At 42.3% G+C, this 23,184-nt stretch overlaps 1 protein-coding gene across 2 annotated transcripts; it reads left to right on the top strand.

Moving 5' to 3' along the window:
* Positions 1–5,527: 5,527 nt before the first annotated feature.
* Positions 5,528–22,892, top strand: myo7ab (myosin VIIAb). 2 transcript variants are annotated; one of them, XM_028421529.1, is made up of 46 exons: positions 5,528–5,545; positions 7,101–7,214; positions 7,387–7,539; positions 8,442–8,626; positions 8,744–8,865; positions 9,058–9,200; positions 9,286–9,399; positions 9,639–9,792; positions 9,891–9,967; positions 10,073–10,192; positions 10,269–10,411; positions 10,508–10,718; positions 10,797–10,932; positions 11,482–11,588; positions 12,265–12,402; positions 12,511–12,669; positions 12,868–12,960; positions 13,204–13,298; positions 13,390–13,474; positions 13,676–13,894; positions 15,373–15,690; positions 15,762–15,971; positions 16,132–16,308; positions 16,398–16,487; positions 16,565–16,692; positions 16,825–16,951; positions 17,060–17,179; positions 17,281–17,454; positions 17,543–17,770; positions 17,858–18,028; positions 18,102–18,219; positions 18,306–18,432; positions 18,799–18,968; positions 19,056–19,246; positions 19,332–19,611; positions 19,759–19,912; positions 19,991–20,146; positions 20,236–20,341; positions 20,417–20,530; positions 20,641–20,728; positions 20,803–20,909; positions 21,009–21,194; positions 21,286–21,396; positions 21,480–21,563; positions 21,646–21,765; positions 22,290–22,892. In XM_028421529.1, exons 1-46 carry the CDS (start codon positions 5,528–5,530, stop codon positions 22,380–22,382), a joined length of 6,534 nt encoding a protein of 2,177 aa, XP_028277330.1. In that variant the 3' UTR covers positions 22,383–22,892. The 2 variants fall into 2 exon arrangements, with proteins under 2 accessions (XP_028277330.1, XP_028277329.1); XM_028421528.1 differs by having other exon boundaries at positions 21,286–21,402.
* Positions 22,893–23,184: the final 292 nt, after the last annotated feature.

Raw genomic sequence — 23,184 nt, 5'->3', positions numbered from 1 at the left:
GTAACATACAGCATACGTTCTGACAGATTAGCTGCTCCTCTATTTCACACCAGCTATGATGGGAGTAGAAATTAGGTGGGGAGACAAAACTGAAGTGATGTGTTTTATCATTTATCGGTTCCATACAGAACAGTCGCTTCTCTGCTGATCTTCTAGCTTTGTCAACTCGCATACTGCTGCATGTGTACCAGAGAGAGTACACCAGGTATCCTGTTTGTTTTTTGTTTTTCTCGATGACAGCATCATGTAGACCGTATGGAAATTTGACACACTGATATTTTTATCTGAGATCGAGTCTGGCCCACTCAAGGAATGAGCTTGTGATTCTTCTTGTATTTTTCTGCTGATGTTTATTAAACTGGAGACTGGAATACCTACTGCATGGTGACTCTTCTAGAAGATGCTACTGTCTTTATAACAAGTATCTTTTATCAGTATTTTATAACCTTGTTAATTTTATATATCCACTATACCTTTGCGTTCCCAACTGGTATGTTTACTGATAGCTAGGTATCAGAGAGCCGTGCTGTATGTTCTGTACCGTGTGCTTGTCTGTGTGTTCTTTTCAGCGTGAGCTTTGCGTTTTTTTTTCCGATGCGTGTTAGTTTGGTTCTCGGTTACACTGTGGTTATTTTATAGCTATGATCTGAAATTATTATTTTTTCTTTTGTATTTAATGTCAACTTGTGGCATGACTTTGAAATAAAACTGGAAAACTTACACTTTGCATTTGTCTCTTATATGAACGGTATAATAAAAAAAATACATGTATTAGTAACAGGCAAATGCAACCTCAGAAAATAAAAATCCCCTTTCGTCTTCCATAGGATTTAATTTGGTGAGCTGCAGCAGGTGCTGCTAATCATCGGGAGGTGTGCAGACCTCTGCCAATGAAGCCAAGAAGAAGAAGGTGTGAGAAAAGCAACTGTTACTGCACATCAATCTGGAAAGTGTCATAAAACCATTTTCAGACAATATGGAGTTCAACATTCTACAGTTAGAAAGATTATTCACAAGTATAAAACATTCAAGACATCTGTCAATTTTCACCCAGCAAAGACATTCCAGCAAATTCACCCCAAGCTTGCATGATCAGAGAAATACAAAAAGAGCTACATCCGAGAGCCTACAGGGCTCATCAAGCATGTTAAATGTTAATATGACAGCACAATTAGAAGAAGACTATTCAATTCAATTTTATTTATTTAGCACAGTTTACAATCAGAATTGTCTCAAAGTGCTTCACAGAGACCCAGAGCCTGAACCCCCTTGAGAGCAACAGTGGCAGGAAAAACTCCCTTTTAACAGGAAGAAACCTTGAGCAGGACCCGGCTCATAAGGGAGAACCTTCCTGCTGACAGTCCAGGCCTAAACTGTGTTATGACTACTAGAAGCACAACCAAGGTTCACAACACTGCATCTGAACAAACAACAACACTTGTGGAACAATGTCCTATGGACAGATGAGACCAGAGTTCAGTAGTTTGGCCTTAATGATCTTGGAGACTTCTCACAGTTCTTCTTTGTCTTGCCATTAAATCCTAGACTGACTTCATGTTCCTCCTGTTGCTTCTTTGGCTGGCTGTATTTTTTTGGTTTGTTGTTAGTTTATGAAAAATTTGGACACTTTATCAACACCAAAATTATCTGCATATTTTTTTTTACCTTTTTCTGTGAATTGACCTTTTTAAAATTTGTACCACAGCAACAACTTGGAAATCGTGACCTGCATCACCTCCCTCTCCACCTCCCCAGCTGGTATCTGTAGCTGTCACCAACAGACTCCGCCTCCTGGCTAATAAGGATCAGCAGCCATGAATGAGCTAGAGAGTCTGGGGATCTCCGTCACTGACCCAGACATTAAACTGTAACTGGGCCACAAGTGCGGGACCACCTGCAGGAAGCTTGGACCACCACCACCACCACCACCACAACAACCAGAAGAGGTGAAGTCTGTGTGAGAAAAAAATAAGTAGCTGCCAGAACAACCAGGAGCAGAGCAACTTTCTTCATCCTCCAGCTTCTTCCTCTGCGTCATCAACCATCCTTTCAACTCTGAGCCACCTAACAGAAGATAAGACAAGAAAGAAACCAGGAGAAGGAAGAAGAGGGGACCCCACCAAAGCGTGCTGAAGAGGTAAATGGGGCAGGTGGATGTGGGTCGAAGCTGAGGGTTTATTAGTCTGCAGCAAGGCCACAGTGCTGCTGCTGCTGCTCTGTAGCTTTAGGCCAAAGCCTCTTACTGCTCATTTACTGTGCCAGCACTTAAAGCAGCCATTATGTGCCCATACAGTTACAGCAGTGTGTGTGTGTGTGTGTGTGTGTGTGTGTGTGTGTGTGTGTGTGTGTGTGTGTGTGAGTGAAAGTCTCTTTTTCAAAGTAACAAGTTTTGTATCACAATATGTACAGAAGCAATCAAAGCAGCATAAAGACTGGAATATAATGTAATAACATAAGATTTACTAAACAGATAGATATGATCCACTGATCTGATCATTTCAAAGCCCACTCTTTATGATTTACTAAAATATATGTAAATCATTAGTAAGAGGGCTTTTAAACTGAAATGTAAGTTTACAGTAATCCTGATGAATACACAGGAATACACACTTTCTCTTAGTTTGTACCTCACCGTGTTGCTGTTGAGCTCTAAAATATATGTCATCTAACCTTCACCTGTTTATACTTCCACTGTACTCCTCCATTGTCACTGTAAGTGATGGACAAAAAAAACAAGAGAAGGCTTGAACAGATTGCATTTATTGCATAAAGTTGCAGTACATTGTGTATCCAAGCAAAGTGACATGTTGACATTTTTGCGGTTTGTTTATGTATGTGTATTTGAATGCAGATAAAAGCTCACTATTCAATGCAGCTGCAATGCATGCAACATGACCACTCAAATTATTCACATAGATATTCAGAATGTAAGCCTTCTCAAAGTAAAGCTCTTTAGCCCAGAGAACTATTTAAACACAGTTGGTCACAGTGCAGCCAAGGTAAACTACTGTAGTTAATGTGGGATAGCAGCAAGTTATCAGCTCCTCGTGTAAATAGATACTAAGAAAATACCTGAAAATGTCATTTAATGCACTGATTTCTTCATTAACACTCTGAATTAAAGATTCTTCTTCTTCTTTTGTGTCATTTTTTTTTGCAGACAGGGACAGAAGCAAGGAGCTCATGGACGTAAATCTCCTGGGCATTCTCCGTCGATGATGAAAGTTTTACATCCCTCTGTCACTGCGCCTCTGAATCCCTGCCATGTGAGTCACAACTGATACATGTGCAGTACACCTAATTGTTAGACACGCATTATAGGCCACACACACACACAGATTAGCAACCGGGGCATTAGCAGCAACACTGTTGGCTGTTGCATGAAAATCTCTGACGAGGCCATCTCAGGGTCTCGTGAGCTATGACGACAAAGATTTGAGGATGTTTTATTTAGTCTTTAAATGCATCCTTTTGTCCCATCATACTTATTTTTTGCTGTTATTAAAGCAGAGTAGAGTCCAAACCAAAAGACACAAAGGGCTGTGAAAGGAACCAAGAGACTCAGTATCTTGGTGAGAACTACTTTTACTACTGATGCATTGAAAAACATTGAACAATAAAAACACCCATTATGAACTGCTTATAGAAACAAATTATTTTTAATTATTTTATTTTATTTTTATTAATGTGGCAGAAAGCATGCGGCAGGTCCTACTTTTCTAATGTTATACTAATGTCGTTTGTTTTCCTCGGTCAATGCCCAGTTTTCACCCATATGGCTAACAATAACACCACCAACTTGTTCCAGATGAAGACAATTCTGCAACATGTATTCTGTCCCAAATATTGGTGTTCATCAGAGTCAGTCATCAGTAGCCACACTGACTGTGACAACCTCCCCATTTTTTCTCTAGACCACTATCAGGTTTATGTTTTGTGGTATAAACTGAAATATAAAAAACACATTGGAATTACTTAGATAACCCTGAAAAATCTCCGGTCATTCTGTGTGTGTACAGTACAGTAAAGGGTTTGTACATTTGTCTTAGTAATTTCTTAAATGGGTCTGTGAGTCCTCACTGTAAATGTTTAATACAGATCTATAGGTCTACGCTTGGAACAGTTGCCAGATTGGCACCCTGTGGTTCTGGATTAGAGGCTCTGTCTTGGTATAAGCTGAACATATTGTGATCAGCTGCACACGGATGGCTGAAAATTAACTGTACATTGGCTGCAAACTGTTTTTTTCAAAGGGATCTCTGGATGTTTTTATTCACAGAAAGATAAATCATATCATATAGATGTGTTTGATTTGTTAGTCCACTTAGACCTTGGACTTGTAATGGTTCATTAATTCTTTTGCCCCTCCCCCATGACAGTGTTTATCTTTATATTTCTGTTGCTGACTCGTGACTTATTTGCATTTGCTAAATTGAGAATATACACTGTATTTACAGCTGCACATTGGACTGTGTAGTTTGGTTGAAATAGTTTAGTAGAAACTTAAAGCCACCATACTGTATACAGTGGCACATCACCGTCAGTATGAATGAGGGAAACAAAGGAGAGACGGCTCAGTGGGGGGAGAAAATGATTCAGCAGTCATAACTGCAAAAACTACGCCTCCTACTTAAGCAATGGGATTAGCCCCAGGAATCCAAGTAAGCCTTTAACAGCCTCCAGCAGACCCTTTAACCCTGCAACCCCCACCGCTTCCCATTTCCTTTACCGGCCTCGTGTCCAGTTTAACAACTAAACAACTAGTTGTCTGCTCTGATGTTGCTGTCAGTATGGAAATAAATGCAGATTTTTTTTGTTAGACTTCTTAACCTGATGGCTAAAACCTATGTTGAACCATTAAATCTGCAGTCTTCTGCAGCTGTACTGAGCTTTTTAGCTTTTTTTGTTGTTGGTCAACCTAACTTTATAAATGTTTTTAGATAAATAGATGGATATACTTTATTGATCCCGCAGGGGGAAATTGTTTGCGTTGTCTTATTCTACTGCTTTCAGACACTTCATCTAATAAATATGACAGATGATAAACCCCAAAATATAAAGCATGCTGCTCTCCTAAAAGGTTTTTAAGTAAGTGAGCTTACTTAAAAACCTAAATGATCACAAAACAAAGCAAAAAAATAACAAAAAGCCAAAAAACAAAGTGCAAACAAAACAAAACTAAACATTATTATTAACAAAAAATAACTGAACAAGAGATCAAGACACAATAAATACCCTGATAATTATCTTAAAAGCACTCTGCAAAGGGTTTCTACCATCAAGGTAGGACATGAAACATAAAAATGTGTCTACTGTTTGTTCTCATGGCTGACCAGGAAGCTGACTTCTGTGCTTGGTTTGTGGTCTTCAGAGTTCAGACATCATTTATGGAAAGCTGATAAACTGTTGTTTCTTTATGTAAAGTGATGTGTATTAAAATGTTCACCTGGTGTCTGTGACTCGTCCCCTTTTGCAGAGTCCACACATGAAGACCTCTGATGTCCTGGAATCAACACAAGGCTGAACCATGGTCATTCTGCAGCAGGTCGGTCAAGCTCTTATTTTTTTATGGTACACTTTTGAGAGTTGTGTTAAATTTTTAGGCTGGTCAGTTCTACAGTTACCCCACATTCATTATGACATGCTTATTATTATGTTGTTGTTCACACTACATTTTTCGTGGATTTTTGTGGAAGAGTAGTTAAAGAAGGGCAGAAGGTTACTGTACTCACTTATTTTCCTGTTCCATATTAATCACTACATCGTCCTTGGAAATAAAATTTATCATAAAAGGTCAAACTTAGATAAGCAGAAAGGGATTATAATCTAAATTAAAGATAACAATAAATGACATGCAGTAGCTGATAATTGATCGCATGACTGCTTTTAGAAAAACAAATGTACCGGTAGTTTTAGTAGAATTCTGTGAAAAAAATATAGAAAGTTTTATTCACTGCTCCGAGTCCTGGCTTACTAAATATAGCAGAATGTCATCCTCAGTCATTCAGCCACCAACCTCCCCATCCTCTCTGGATTCCTGCAGGGCACGACTCCGATGATCTGTGCTGTTTCAATCTCAGCTCAGAGCCTCAGCTATGAATCTCATTGTAAGGGGGGGAGACATCTGGATGTTGTTAAGTGGAAGCAAAAATAGAATCCCTACGGTTACTGTCTAGACTGGAGGGGTGAACCCTGAGCTGTGTGCTACTGTGTTTTCTATTATGATTATTTATGGTTAGCACAAACAATTGATTTGTTCATTAACTTAAAAAAGTCATCTGTTATGATCCTGTGACTTTTGTGCCACTATGAATGTTGAACTAAAGGATGGATTCCTTTAAAGAGCCATCATCAGGGGCCAAATTCACTGTATACACTGTAGTTGTAATTATTACAAACTAATTGGCAAATAAAAGTGAAGGAAACACTGAATAACAGCCAATATGAGCTCATTATACAACTAAGAAATGAATGTTTCACACATAACCTGCCTGCTAAGTCCCTCTTTGTTAATTTTATTAGGCCAGTTTTCAGTCACACTAGCAAACAAAATATGTCAACAAACAACTTCCAGATTGATTTCCATTTAAAGGTCACATAACACAGAGGATGAAACCTTCTGACTCCATAGTCACACACCATGAAGTTCATTTTGGTGCTGGTTTTCTCTTCCATTCATATACTTTAATTTGTATTTTTTTTTTTACAATCTTAGTCACAGTAACAACAAATAATTCAGGCATTTAGAATTTATCTTAAAATTGTATAGATAATATCAGATAATTAGCCCTACCCCATTAAATGTAATCCTCATTCAGTGTTGCATATCCTGTCTGTGTTACATCATGACCTCTGTGGGCTGAAAGTGTTTGGATTTAAGCCTTTTTTCAGACTAAATCCACACATTCAGCTGACAAAGTGGGCAACAGAGAGTGTGATCTAACTGTGACATTTCCTGGTTATTTAACCTAATGACCATAATTAAATCATTACTGAAGGAAAAGGACTAGATTGCAAGAGAAAATAGCACAATAAATTAAACATGAGACACATCCTGCATCCTGCGTCGATGCCTTGTCTAACCCTGTTTTTTAATCCAGGGGGACTATGTGTGGTTGGACCTTAAAACGGGTCGAGAGTTTGATGTCCCTGTGGGAGCTGTGGTCAAATTGTGTGACTCCGGACAGATCCAGGTTTTGGATGATGAAGGCACGGTAAGAAAACTGACGTAATGAGGACAGACACTGTATTTGATGCTTGTTATTATGTCATATTCTCAGATTATGAAGTCTCATTGAGCATAAAATTCCCAACCTTCAAATGATATTATTTTGGAAAGAAAAATGAGTCGGTGTGATTTCAGTTGTGTCCTCTCCACCCGCACAGGAGCACTGGATTTCCCCTCAGAATGCCACCAACATCAAGCCCATGCATCCGACCTCCATCCATGGGGTGGAGGACATGATCCGTCTGGGCGACCTCAACGAGGCCGGAATCCTTCGCAACCTGCTCATCCGCTACAATGAATGCGTCATCTACGTTAGTTACCTTCTTTATATCTCCTATAGATCTTATCAGAAAAGCACACATGATGTGACTCTGCGATTCTCATACACGGTGCGACTCCGGGCGGTCGTCCAGTTCAGGTCTTATCAGGTTAATCTGTTTAATCTTTAGCAGTGGAGTGGACTTGACACTATAAATAAAGCAGGATGGCCCCTCGTCACTCTTTCACTTGTTAATGACAGAAAAAAATATTCATAATTTGTTCGTCAGTTGCCTACTGTGAACACTTGGTCTGATTGTATAAACAGTTTCACATCTATTATAGATTTAGGTCTAAATGAGGGTATAGGTGTTGTAACAAACAGGTCTGACCTGGCCTGTGTCCGAGCTAGTTTCATAATGGTTTTTTTTTGGTTGTTTTGTTCTCTCTCTCCATGTAGACTAATTGTGGTGGAAGGGTGAGTATGAAAATAAAAAGTGAGGCAAAGTAATAAAATAATGTGATGCCACAGATTTCTAACACAGCTGTGGACATTAAGAGCAGCCAAGAATGAAACTTTATAATTTAATCCCATTATCTGAAAGGTAAAATAAAAGCAGGTGGTTCACTGATGGAAAAACAGTACTGACATCTTCAAGTTCATATGTTAATCTGAGGAATTCTTGGCTTCTCTTGGCTTCCATATATTATAATTTAATCCGTCCTCACTTTATTAATGACCACTCCCGTGTTCTGATTACAACCTTAATTTTAACTGCTGCACTTGCTGTAGATCTCTCTCAGATCAGTCAATGAACAGCAACAATCAAATTAGAGTAAAATAATCTGCTTTAAACAGGTAGATGTGCAGCCATATTTAACATGTAGAAAAACAGCACATGAATCTTCTTGTAAAACATTTGAATCATTTTTTTTATTCTCTGGCCTCCTGCAGACATATACAGGCTCCATCCTGGTAGCAGTAAATCCCTACCAGCTGCTGCCCATCTACACTCCAGACCAGATCCGCCTCTACACCAACAAGAAGATTGGCGAATTGCCGCCTCACATATTCGCCATAGCAGACAACTGTTACTTCAACATGCAGCGAAACAACAAGGACCAGTGCTGCATCATCAGGCATGTGCTGTGTATACATGAAGCACATACAGTTTTATTTGAAGCTGTTGAAATTTAGCTTTAAATGTGAGTCACGTTACTGAATAATGTTTTGACGTTTGTCTCTCTCTGTGACAGTGGTGAGTCTGGAGCTGGGAAGACTGAGAGCACAAAACTGATTCTGCAGTTCCTGGCAGCCATCAGCGGCCAACACTCCTGGATAGAGCAGCAAGTCCTGGAGGCCACGCCTATACTGGAAGGTTAGGAACAAAAAAAAAGACCTAAATGACCTTTAGCAGCATATGGAAAAGTTTGCACATAACTGTAGGTTTTCCTGAGCACTTCTGGACGTTTTATAGATAGATAAAAGATCCTTGAAGTCCTCCCAAGTGCATCATCAAGCTCTGAATTCTTCCTCGTCACCTGACTGTCTGATCTGTGACTTCATTTAGCCTTTGGCAACGCCAAGACAATCCGTAATGACAACTCCAGCCGCTTTGGGAAGTACATAGACATCCACTTTAACAAGCGAGGGGCCATCGAGGGAGCCAAAATAGAGCAGTACCTGCTAGAGAAGTCTCGCGTGTGTCGACAGGTGACGCCATTTTCACCTCTCTGCCCAGATTAAATGCATTAAGTTCCAATTAATACCATTGGCTGAACATTTATTTCTCCTGCAGGCGCCCGATGAGAGGAACTACCATATCTTCTACTGCATATTAAAGGGCATGGCTCCAGAGATGAAGGCGAAGCTGGGCCTGGGCCTTGCCACAGACTACTCCTACCTCACCATGGTGAGTGTACAGCTGTGCGTTCACTATGTCGCACAGCGTGAAGCATTCAGTGGATTAAATCCAACCTCTGGGGCTAAAAAAATGACAAATTGGTCATTTTAACACAGAGGTCTGTGAAGATCAACTCCCCAAGTGGCCATCTGGGGAACTGCAGTTTTTGATGCTCCTGTGATGGCCTTGTCGGTTATAATAAAAATATAAAAAAATAGCCTAAAGCCCTCTGTCTCTTTACCCTCCAGGGTAACTGTACTCAGTGTGATGGTCGTGATGACCTGAGAGATTACTCCAGCATCCTGTCAGCCATGAAAGTCCTCATGTTCACTGAGACAGAGAACTGGGAGATTTCCAAGCTGCTGGCTGCCATCCTGCACATGGGCAACCTGCGATTTGAGGGTGTGTAAACACATCGAACAGAGACTTTAAACATAGAGTTATATCATAACTCTTAAACCTGTGAAAGGTAAAACTATGATCTTTGTTGTTCCTCTCAGCTCGTACATATGACAACCTGGACGCCTGTGTAGTTGTGAGATCTCCTGACCTGGTCACTGCTGCTGCACTGATGGAGGTTAGTATTTATCATATCAGTGATTGATGTTCCTCTACACACAGATAGTATGGGAAAGGACAGACAGGTCATACTAACACTCTCATTGTATGCTGTATCCTGTAGGTGGAGCCTAAAGATGTCATGGTGTGTTTGACCACACGGACTCTCATCACACGTGGCGAAAGTGTCTCCACGCCTCTCAGCGTGGGGCAAGGCCTGGATGTCAGGGATGCCTTCGTCAAGGTACAGAACTTAAATAACAACGTGACAGAAGATGTGAATGAAGTTATAATTTATCGTCCTCACCCTTCTCACCCAGGGGATCTATGGCAGGCTGTTTGTCTGGATAGTGGATAAGATCAACGCTGCCATATACCGGCCTCCATCCTGTGAGACTAACATCATCAGAAAGTCAATCGGGCTGCTGGACATCTTTGGCTTCGAGAACTTCATTGTCAACAGGTCATTTAGCAGTTTTGTGGTTTTGAACAAAAGCTGTGAAGACGTCTTGATGTTATTTCTGCTGACTTTGTATTTTCACTTCTGTCTTCACTGCAGTTTTGAGCAGCTGTGCATCAACTTTGCAAACGAGAACCTGCAGCAGTTCTTTGTTCGTCACGTCTTCAAACTGGAACAGGAGGAGTACAACCTGGAGGACATCAGCTGGCAACACATCGAGTTCACAGACAACCAGGACGCACTGGATATGATCGCCAACAAACCCATGAATATCATCTCACTCATAGATGAAGAGAGCAAATTCCCAAAGGTACGAAGGCTGATGATTATAAATATCGCATTGATCAATACAATAGTTTTATTGATATACTGATTTCTCTTTTATCAGGGAACAGATTCTACGATGTTGTATAAGCTCAACTCACAACACAAGCTCAATGCCTACTACATCCCTCCTAAAAACAGCTATGAAACCCAGTTTGGGATCCAACACTTTGCTGGTGTGGTGCATTACGAGACCAGAGGTACATTCGCTTTGATCAGAGATTTATGTTTGATTTTTAAGATTAAAGGTAGGGTAGGAGATTTTGAAAACTCAGTGAGAGGCAGATTTCGAAAGTAAACACACGCCCCTTTCTCTGGGAGCTCACCCCGAAGCCACGCCTCCCAATCACATGGACGCGCATTACCTGAAGACGAGCTGCGGTCTGTGACTTCGGCCATCATGCACGTACCTCTCTGGTGCGCGCAGAGCAGGAAGAGAGTGACAACCAGCCAATACTCTGCGCAGGGTCCACCCGGAGGATTGGCTGATGTTTTTAGTGTTTTATAGCTTCCACAGATGATTCATATTCTTCGTTTTAAAGCGAAACTGCCAAACTAATTGGTTGCTATCGGATTGTAAAGAGAAGTTACACTAATTTAACAAAAAGTGCATCAAAATGAAATCTCCTACTCTATCTTTATCCATCTGTCTCGACATACAAGTGCAACACGTGTGTTGCGGCAGAAAGCAGCAGCACAAAGAGACAGTGCAGGTGTTTTAATGTTAAAAAATGACCTCCTTCCTGCAGGGTTCCTGGAGAAAAACCGAGACAGCCTCCACACCGACATCATCCAGCTCGTCCACTCATCCAAGAACAAGTTCATCAAGCAGATCTTCCAGGCTGACGTAGCCATGGTGAGACCAGCGTTGATACCATGAGATGTTACCTGATACATGATTACTCCGTTTTTTTTCCTCACACTCTTTTTGTTATGCTGTTCAAGGTGTTGCGGTCACTGCTGACTTTTGCCTCCCTTCAGCTTTTCTCCTCATGGTGTTGGCTTTAACTAATGGCACGCCCCTCCTCTCACTCTGCTGTCTCTTCTCTGTTTCCTCCACTTTTCCTCTGACATCAGTTTCTGTGTGGCTATCAGCAGCCCAGCACCCCTACTCCCAAGGTAATAACTACCTTTAGCAACACGTGATCGCGCCTACCTCGTGTGTATTTACTATTTAATCCAACTAGCAGCATCCCTTGGCTTCTTAAGGCATTCTTTTTATTCCACAGGTTGTTGTAGCAGAAACCAGAAGAAACATTGTGTTGATGATGGGAGTGAATTTAAAGAAAAACTCTCTGACACTCTGAAAGCATCAGAGATTTTGTGTCATCCTCTGATCTTTGTGTCCTTTGTGTGCATTTAGAAATAACATTTGTGCACCCTGTGTTTTCATTGTGTACCTCAAAATCATCACTGAACTGAATTCCTGATTCCTCCAAACTGTGACGAGAGCAACATTTATTATGTTAATTAATTTATGGCAGAGGTGTTTGTGTAACAGCATATATATGTGTGTGTGTTTGTGTTTGTAGGGTGTTGAGACGAGGAAGCGTTCACCGACTCTGAGCAGCCAGTTCAAACGTTCCCTTGAGATGCTGATGAGGACCCTCAGTGTGTGTCAGCCATTCTTCGTTCGCTGCATAAAACCCAATGAGTTCAAAAAACCTATGGTGAGTGTGTTGTGCTGCTGTGGTGTGTGTGTGTGTGTGCTAGCATTGAACACAATAGAGGTTGCTGTAGGTCTTAACCACAGTTCACAGTGCTCTGTTGTCCCTCAGTTGTTTGACAGAGAGCTGTGCATTCGTCAGCTGCGTTACTCTGGTATGATGGAGACCATCCGGATACGACGGGCAGGATATCCCATCAGATACAGCTTCGCTGAATTTGTGGAACGTTACCGAGTCCTGATGCCTGGTGTCAAACCCGCACACATTCAGGTCAGCACAGCACAAACTCGTCAAAAAGATAAGATAGATATTTACAGAGAAGATATAAGGATCATTTCACCTTACTCACAAAATTATTTGAATTATGCTGCCTTCTCAGTGCAGTTGTTACAGTTTGTGTTAGAATGGCCAAGTGGCATCACACAGACGCCATTTTTTCATTGTTTTTTATGCTGTTTGTCCTTCCAGGAGGATCTGCGCGGCACCTGCAAGCAGATCGTCTTGGCCCGGCTCGGGAAACATGACGACTGGCAGATTGGAAAGACCAAGATTTTCTTAAAGGTTAGTCCTGTAGAGAATTTCAAAGACAACTGTGATGTCATTAATGTTAATTAATTAAAAATTAATTAATTAATTAATTAATTAATTAAAATGTTTTTGTCTGGGATTCTTCAAAAACCAAGAGTTTCTTCCATAGCTTCATGTTTTTATATTAAAGTACAGAAGACACAATTAAACTTTTAAAATAACTACATTTAAACACCTCTTCCTTATTTGCATTTTTGTGTCATGTTGTTCTGTCAGGACCACCATGACATGCAGCTGGAAATTGAGAGGGACACGGCCATCACTGACAAGGTCATCCTCATCCAGAAGGCTGTGCGCGGGCTTAAAGAGAGGTGAGCAGCTCTCTAAGACTAAGACAGACCTCATCTGCAGATGCCACCAAGTCCACAAAGGTATTTTTTTTTTCATTTTCTCTCTTTGCAGGACAAACTTCCTCCGACTGAAGAGTGCTGTGACTTTTATTCAGAAGATCTGGAGGGGTTATCGATGCAGAAAGAATTACCAAACTGTGAGTCCTTTTGCTATATAGAAAAAAATTAATGGATATTTGCTTTAAAACTATTTTTACTTTTCTTTATCTATTCTTCATTCCCTATATGACGCACAAGCTCAGTGTCATAATGCCACACTGATGTTATTTCCTTAGTTCCTCATATAAACTCGTTAAGAACCCAAAATATTGTTAAAATAACCACATTCCATCCTCCAGATGCAGTTGGGGTTCCTGCGCCTCCAGGCGGTCTACCGCTCAAGAAAATACTACAAAAGCTACAAGATGACTCGCCGTCGCGTTACTCTCATGCAGGCCCGTTGCCGCGGATTCCTCATCCGGCAGACATTTTGGCGGCGTCTCCGTGCCGTGTTGACCATCCAGGCCTACACCAGGGGAATGATAGCCAGGCGCCTCTGCCAGAGGCTCAGGGCAGAGGTAAACAGTTATTACATTTACTACTGCTACTTTAATCATGTTGCTGTGCCAGAAAGACGTGAATACTGGAGCTGAGAGCAGAAGCCAAACACAGAGGGCAAAGAGGGAACTGTGATGCCTTATTTATATTAATTTATGTAATGCCATCGTTAGAGGCAACTCCCACAGCCAGCATCTAAGCTTGACATGAACACTGGAAACTGCTAAGAATAAGAAAATCCACCTCATGGTTAGTTTAATCAAAACACAGTAAAACAATGACATATTGTGATTTTGTTACATTATGAAAGACATTTTTAAAAAAGAAACCAAATAACTCTCGTCTCGTCTTCATGCTAAGCTATGATAGATAAGCTGACCACAAGACCAATAGAGTGCCATCAATGTGAACACATGTTTGCTTTAACTGCAGTTTTGGGTTCATATAAAATACAAAATTTAAAATAAAAATAGTTGCAACTAAAAAAGGGACACCAGTCGTAGCAGCAAAATCCTGCATAGGAATGTATTCTTTATATAAATATGGAACGGAAATATTTTCAGATAGGATAAAATCATTAAAATCATTTCCAGTTCCTCGTTTTTATTTTACAATGTTTCCATGTTCAGATTCCAGTCAAGTTATTCCTCAAATCAGATCTCCAACCTGGAGACCTGCGGTGTCCAGACATAATCAATCTATCTACTTGTATCAATGCAGTAACGACACCCTGAAGCCACCCTTAAATACCAAGCAGATCTTTTATTTTGTCTGCTGTCCTAGCTGTTCTTTATCGAGGGATTGACTATGTCGTTTTGTGTGTGTGTGTGTATATTTTGCATATTTGTGTACTTTTTTGAACACTTCAGGCCTAAAATATGTCTCCTTAAAACCTTTTTTTGATACATTTTAAATACATTTGTTTAGAATGCATGTCTGTTTCTATTTGTGAGCTTTTATTTTTATTTTTTTCCATGAAAAATGCCTTTTAGTATCACATACATACTCTCTCTTATGTTCTGAATGACTGGTGAATAAATTATTATTCATTTGTAAATTTTTTGCTTAATCTGAGTTTGTTATTGAAAGTTTAGCTTTCAGAGAAGTTTCCCCTTCCAGTGGTCTCACAATGAAGACTATAAGAAGAGGATGTCGGCGGACCTGAATGGACCAGAGGCTGCTACTCTTTACATGTTGTCAGATATATATGTGTATATGTGTCAGTCAGAGCGTCATGACTTCAAACTTTGCATAGTTTTTTATTGGTATTTCTTGTTACAGTGTAGAAGCTTAGATATATTCCTCTGTAGTGTTTACACTAAGTCCCTACAAATAGGAAACTGTACTTTCAATTAAGTTCAATATTTTCGTTTGCTGTAATATTTCCCTTCTCCTCCTCTGCTAACTGAAAAAGATAATCAATTAATTAATCAGTGTATCACCCTCCTGCCTCTGTGAACCCTTGTCCCTCTGTTTCCTCTTTTTCCTCCCTTCACAGCTGCAGCATCGCCTCGAAGCAGAGCGCCAGCGCTTGGCCGAGGAGGAGCAGCTGCGAAACCAGATGACGGCTCGGCGGGCCAAGGCAGAGGCCGAGAGGAAACACCAGGAGCGGCTTGTCCAACTGGCCCAGCAGCAGGAGGAGAGGGAGCGCGAGGAAAAGGAGGAGGCGAAGAGGAAAAAGGAGCTGCTGGAGCAGATGGAGAGGGAGAAAGAGCAGCCAGTCGACCACTCAGACATGGTCGACCGTATGTTTGGATTCCTGGGGAACTCCGGGCCGTTGCCCAACCAGGACGGACAAGCGCCAGCTGGATTTGAAGTATGTTTTTATGCTTGTTGTTGTTGTTTAAAACATGTCTAAAACGATCTCACATGAATGTTTGCCTTCAGGACCTGGAAAAAATGCCTCACGGTGAGGAAGCTGAAGAGGAGTTGGTAACCGAAGCTTTGCCGTTGCCTGAGGATGAAGAGGAGGATCTGTCTGAGTACAAGTTCTCCAAGTTTGCAGCGACATACTTCCAGGGAGTTTCCACCTACACTTACATCAGACGACCACTGAAACAACCTCTGCTTTTCCATGAGGATGAAGGAGACCAGCTGGTGAGATTGACCTTGGCCTCTAAAAGCCCTCTTCATCCCTGAGTGTTTATAGATTCTGAAGATTAATATCCGTAATGAGTGCTGAGCTGATGGGGATGAGAAGTCTTAGGTAGATGTAACTGTAAATAAACAGCTTAACCTTTTCCTCTCCTGTCCTCAGGCTGCATTAGCAGTGTGGATCACCGTGTTGAGGTTCATGGGGGACCTCCCGGAACCAAAATGCCAGCTGGTGCTCAATGACGGCAGCGAAAAGATCCCTGTCATGACCAAGATCTATGAAACGCTTGGCAAAAGGACCTACAAGAGAGAGCTGCAGGAGCTGCAGGTGGAAGGAGAGGTGAGAAGATGACGATCTTTGTGCTAATCATTACTGAGTTTCAGGTCTGTGAGGAGCCGTACCAATGTACAAAACCTTTGTGTCCACAGAACAGTTCCATAGACGGACAGAAGAGGAACAGTGTCCGACATAAACTTGTGTCTCTCACCCTGAAGAGGAAATCTAAGATCACTGAGGAGGTGAGACTCACACCAACAAACTTGTTTTTAGCACAGTTCTACATGATGCTGAATTTTGCTCTTTATGTCTGTGGCAGGTCACCAGGCGGTTGACTGAGGGGGACTATGGCCTCCAGGGGAACAGCATGCTGGAGGAGAGACCCACCTCCAACCTGGAGAAACTCCACTTTATCATCGGCAACGGCATCTTACGGCCCGCCCTCAGGTGACCTGCAAGCAGCCTCATGTTCTCAACGTTTTTAAAATGCTCAAATGTGGCGCTAAAAATAATAGGAAGCGTCTAATCTGTGTCTTAGACGTATGTTTGGTTTGGTTGAGCTGTTTATTTTCATCTCAGGGATGAGATCTACTGTCAGATCTGCAAACAGCTGTCTCAGAACCCATCCAAAAGCAGCCACGCCCGCGGGTGGATCCTGCTGTCGCTCTGCGTCGGCTGCTTTGCCCCCTCTGAAAAGTTTGTCAAAGTGAGAATTTCACATCTCATTTGTGCCACTTCAGCACCAGAGCTTCAGGCTTTGAGTGACTCAATGAAACTTTTCTCCTCGTGTTCACGTTTCTCTCTCTGTTGTCAGTATTTACGGACATTTTTGATCAATGGTCCTCCTGGTTATGCTCCATACTGTGAAGAACGATTGAGAAGGACATTTGTCAACCGAACACGGACGCAGCCGCCATCTTGGTTGGAACTGCAGGTATCAAACATGACTTACTAAGAATAAGTCATTTTAGAGGCAGGAGAAATAGAACAAGAACATTTTGAGAATTGTTCAAACTTTATTTGTTTCGCCTCCAGGCCACAAAGTCTAAGAAGCCCATCATGCTGCCAGTAACCTTCATGGACGGCACTACAAAAACCCTCCTGGCGGACTCTGCCACCACAGCCAGTGAGCTGTGCAACGCGCTGGCAGACAAGATCAACCTGAGAGATCGCTTCGGCTTCTCACTGTACATCGCTCTGTTTGACAAGGTAACACCGTATTCAGCTGGCATCATGTCTCATTAAAAAGAAACATACATTTTTTGTATTTTTGGATATAATTGTCAAAATATTTCAGGTGTCGTCTCTGGGCAGCGGCAACGACCACGTCATGGATGCTGTCTCACAGTGCGAGCAGTATGCGAAAGAGCAGGGCGCTCAGGAGAGAAACGCCCCCTGGAGGCTGTTTTTCAGGAAGGAGATCTTCACTCCCTGGCACAACCCGGCCGATGATTACGTTGCCACAAACCTGGTTTACCAGCAGATTGTCCGAGGGGTGAAATTTGGAGAGTACCGATGTGAGAGGGTGAGCAGCACAGCATATAAAATGTGAAATTTGAAGTGTAGCTGAAGTTGATCACAGTTTCAGAGGTTGGTCTTGTCTGTCTTGAAGGAGGAGGATTTGGCAGAGCTGGCCTCTCAGCAGTACTTTGTGGATTATGGCTCAGAGGTCCTGCAGGACCGCCTGCTCAGCCTCATCCCATCATACATCCCCGACAGAGAAATCACCTCCACCAAGACTGCAGAGAAGTGGGTGCAGCTCATCATCAACGCCCACAAAAAGGTAGGTCTGCCGCTGAAGCAGCACAAAGCTGACTCCTTTTGCAAATGTGTATTAACTGTAACTCACTGTGCAGGGACTTCAGATGAAAAGGAGGTTGAACACGCAGAGGGTGAAGGAGGATGTGGTGGATTTTGCTCGTTTAAAGTGGCCTTTACTCTTCTCTCGTTTTTACGAGGCCTTCAAATTCTCAGGTAAAGTAAAAAGGCTACGCAGTCATCATCTGTCTTGTGGCTGTTTTTAAAGTTTGTATCATCAGCAGGATTCTGTCTGTTCACAGGACCCAGTCTGCCCAAGAATGATGTCATCGTGGCGGTGAACTGGACTGGGGTTTACTTTGTGGATGAACAGGAGCAGGTCCTGCTGGAGCTTTCTTTCCCAGAGATCACTGCTGTGTCCAGCAGCAGGTACAGTACTGACACACAACACAACACCAAATGAGTGCCAGGTTCTATGAGTGTCTGTGATCAAACCATGGGTGGTGTCAACCAATCAGTGTCCTGTGAGGAAGTAGTGGCAGTGAGAAGCTACTGTGTGAACAGTTTGCTAATAGTTTGTGGTATGGCTTTTATGCACATATGTTGTTGTTGTGTTCATACATTCTACTGATCTTGTGGTCTGCTAATATGCTAACTGCTACCTGCTGGCTTTGAAAGACCTTCGGTGGCTTCTTGTGTTTCCTCTCTGGTGATTTGTTGCTCTTATGGGTTGAAGTTACTTCAATCACTTCGGTCTTTTCTTGCACGATGTTAAAGTAAGACTTCATGTTGCAGAGGAGGTAAACTCCAGGGCCAGAGTTTCACCCTGGCCACCATCAAAGGAGACGAGTACACCTTCACCTCCAACAATGCAGAGGACATCCGGGACCTGGTGGTCACCTTCCTGGAGGGTCTAAGGAAGAAGTCCAAGTATGTGGTGGGACTGCTAGACTGTCTGAACCCTGGTGAGATTAATGAATGTTAGAAAGGAAATCCTACTTTTATAGAATGGAACATGAACCTTTTTATTTTCTATCACCTCTGAATGGCAGCAGGTGTAGACTCCACCTTCCTGAGTTTTTCTAAGGGGGATCTGATCATTCTGGATGATCATGATGGAGAGCATGTGATGAACTCTGGCTGGGCTCACGGGATTAATGACAGGACCAAACAGAGAGGGGACTTCCCTGCTGACTGTGTCTATGTGCTGCCCACTATCACCAGGCCGCAGTATGACATTGTGGTGAGTGGAGACAGAATCAGTAATTAGGTTAAAATAGTGATGATTTTATCCTTCAAGTCTTCTGCTTTGTTTCCATTTGTCTCAGGCTCTGGTGACTATGACTCCTGATCAGAGGAGAGAGTCCATCAATTTGTCTCAGATGAACCTCTCAGACCAGGACAGAGCTAAGGCCTACACACTGGAGGAGTTCTCCTACGACTACTTCAGACCTCCTCCTAAGAGCACTCTGAGCAGGGTCATGATCTCTAAAGCCAGGGGCAAGGAGCGTCTGTGGAGCTGCACCAGGGAGCCACTCAAACAGCCGCTGCTGAAGAAAGTCCTGGCTCACGATGAACTCTCACAGGAGGCCTGCCTGGCCTTCATCGATATCCTTTGTTGAAGGGTGTGATTTTCTTTATTATTATTATTATTTGTAATTAATCGGCTGGGTTGAGCTTTAAATGATGCTTTCACAGGATTGACTCAAAAATATTTAAAAAGTAGGAGCTGTTGGTGTCCTTAACTGTCTCCACCTGTGATGAAGTATATGGGCGACTACCCATCCAAACGAGTCCGATCTGTCAACGAGCTCACCGACCAGATATTTGAAGGAGCGCTGAAGGCTGAGCCGCTCAAAGACGAAATCTTCTGTCAGATTCTCAAACAGCTTACAGATAATCACATTAAGTAAGTGTGAAACATACAAGTAACTCCATTAGTTTGACTGCTGCTCACCCTGCTGTGTGTGTGTGTGTGTGTGTTCAGATACAGTGAGGAGAAGGGCTGGGAGCTGCTGTGGCTCTGCACTGGTTTGTTTCCTCCCAGTAACATCCTGCTGCCTCACGTCCAGAAGTTCCTCCAGGCTAAGAAACACTACCCGCTGGCTCCAGACTGTATGCAGCGTCTACAGAAAGCCTTACGGTAACACAGGCACCTCTTCATCCCTCTTCTTCTACTCTGTTTATTCCACAGCAGGCTTCATCTCTCCTCTCCTCTGCTCTCTTTGGTAGGAACGGATCAAGGAAGTACCCCCCTCACCTGGTGGAGGTGGAGGCCATCCAGCACAAAACCACACAGATCTTCCACAAGGTTTACTTTCCTGATGACTCAGACGAGGTCAGTGGATGTTTATTTAATTGAATTAATTTAATCCATAATACATGTGTGTCTGAAAATATATTGTGCTCTTAGGTGTTCGAAGTGGAGTCGAGCACAAAGGCCAAAGATTTCTGCCACAACATCTCTGGACGTCTTCTGCTCAAATCCTCTGACGGCTTCAGTCTTTTTGTCAAGATCACTGACAAGGTGACAATTAAATCAATAAATCCTAAATATAAAACCTTGTTTACCTCCTGTTTAAACCTTATTACCACAAAATCAAATGCTGCAGATTGAATTTTTCACTGGTTTTCCAGGTCATCAGTGTGCCGGATGGCGACTTCTTCTTTGACTTTGTGAGGCACCTGACCGACTGGATCAAAAAAGCCAGACATGGGAAAGATGGTAAAGTTCATCTTTAAATCTGTTTTTTGGCCTTGTTTATTCTTCTTTGTTAATCTCATCACATCTGTGTGCAGGTGTAGTGCCTTCACTGACCTATCAGGTGTTCTTCATGAAGAAGCTGTGGACCAATACTGTGCCGGGGAAAGACACCATGGCCGACTCCGTCTTCCATTACTACCAAGTGAGTATCACTGAGAAGCACAAGATTCAAACTAAACAGCACGAACACAGACAAAAACTGTCGTATCCACTGCATCATCTGATCACAACCTCTCTGCAGGAGCTGCCAAAGTATCTGCGTGGCTACCACAAGTGTTCAAGGGAGGAGGTGCACCAGCTGGCGGCGCTTATCTACAGGGTGAAGTTTGAGGAGGACAAATCCCACTTCCACAACATCTCCAAGATCCTGAAGGAGCTCGTCCCTCAGGACCAGATGAGACTTCTGTCTCCTGATGACTGGAAGAGGGTGAGCACACTTAAACAGCACCAAATAACTGAAGAAGGTCTGGTTTAGATGTAGCAATGAAGGAGTTAATGTTCCTGTTTTTGTCTCTCAGTCCATCATGACGCTCTTCAATAAACATTCAGGGAAGACTCGAGAAGATGCCAAACTCTCCTTCCTGAAAATCATTTACAAGTGGCCCACGTTTGGTTCTGCCTTCTTTGAAGTCAAGGTAAATACAGACGTAATTATTTTATAGAATCAAGTGATATGTGAATTATCTACACACTCTCTGCATTATGTCTGCAGCAAACAACTGATCCAAATTACCCAGAAACCCTACTGATAGCAATCAACAAACATGGAGTCAGCCTGATTGATCCCAAAACTAAAGTGAGTCCCAATTATTAGTTTAAATGGTGCAGACATGGTTTATAATTCTCCTATTGGATCCTAATTGTTAAAATTCCTGCAGGACATCCTCACCACTCACCTCTTCACTAAGATCTCCAACTGGAGCAGCGGCAACACGTACTTCCACATCACCATCGGAAACCTGGTCAGAGGCAGTAAGCTGCTCTGTGAGACCTCACTGGTGAGTCTGGATATTGAGTTTTCAAGATAAAAGCAGAGCAGCAGCTTCAGTTATGAAGATTATATATGCATCCCTAATACTATGCACAGTACATCTCTATGCATCAAATTCAGAATAGTGCCATGATTATTACAGTGAATGTAAACTTGCTGAATGCAGAATGAAAGAGAATTATTACCACTGTAAAAACAAGTTTCTGTTTCGTCTTTTTCCTCTAAAAAATGTCAAAACTCGGCCTCATCTGTGGCGTAATCACATGTGTGATGCAGAAAAGAGACATCCAGGAATTTTTTTACCATCACACATCCAACAAATCAGTGCTACACACCCTAAAACAATTCCTTATGTCTGAAGTCAACAGCCAAACAAACACACCCGTCCCTGTAGATGGTTGGCCAGCATTAAAGAACCGCTATATCTCTGGGTCGTAATGTTTTAAAATCACATGGGGGAAAAAGGGAGCCTCGTTAAAAACAGAGCCACACATCCCAGTAATCAATCATCAATATCTCTCCATCCTTCAGGGCTACAAAATGGACGACCTCCTGACCTCTTACATCAGCCAGATGCTGACAACGATGACCAAACAGCGAACCTCCCGGGGCAACATCAAGTGAGCCACCAGGGCCGCACCCACACACTCTGCTGGTTAACTGTGACGCTGTAATGCCAACGTTTTTATGTTATTGTGTATCGGTCTTAAAACTCACCTTTTGCCTTTAAATGTCCCGAAACACCACACGTCACGCTGCACAGCACCACTACACCACGTTATGTTAGCAGTGAGGTATGTTGCACTAAAAGCTCGTCACAGTAAAAAAAATCACAGCACAATATTCAGACTTCTACAAACAAATCAGATGTCGAGGAATCAGTGTTGTGGTTGAAGTGTCGTAGAAATTAGAACAAAGGAGAGAGTCTGGTTCCGGTATTTATCATAGTAACAACAAGAATAGAAAACGGCTAAAAACCCTCAGAGATGCATTTTAAGGCTGAGGACAGACGCTGGGTTCACACCGGAGGCGGCTTTAAAACTGGAGGTTTCAGAGCGTCTCCACATGGACGCGTGCTTGATTTTATCCTGTTTTTTTTCTAAATATATGCACAATTAGGATTGATTTCTAAACACGGAGTGATAATCATGATACTTTTTTTGGATAATGTTTGTGATGGAGACTTTGTTTTACCCATGATGCGAATACGTCTTTATGTAGCAGTGAATAAATGACTTTTTGCAAAGAGCACACAGAGGGTCGCCTCTCTGTCGAGAGATTTCAGGAGCCAGAGGACCAGTGCTGCACGACCCGAGACATGTAAGTAAAGATTTACGGATTTTATATCCCATCATAATGGTTTGTTGACACAGCAGGACAACAGGAGTAATATCTAATATCTTCCAACCCCACCTTCCATCTGGGA

Source organism: Parambassis ranga, chromosome 14 (assembly GCF_900634625.1).
Source record: "Parambassis ranga chromosome 14, fParRan2.1, whole genome shotgun sequence".
Taxonomy (NCBI): Eukaryota; Metazoa; Chordata; class Actinopteri; family Ambassidae; genus Parambassis; species Parambassis ranga.
The sequence above is the reverse complement of the archived record's forward strand: the minus strand, read 5'-3'. Positions and strand labels throughout refer to the sequence as shown.

Coding starts and splice junctions, on each gene's coding strand:
- myo7ab (XM_028421528.1), top strand. Junction 20,729..20,802: donor AGCCAGACATGGGAAAGATG/GTAAAGTTCATC, acceptor ATCTGTGTGCAG/GTGTAGTGCCTTCACTGACC. Junction 21,564..21,645: donor TGATTGATCCCAAAACTAAA/GTGAGTCCCAAT, acceptor AAATTCCTGCAG/GACATCCTCACCACTCACCT.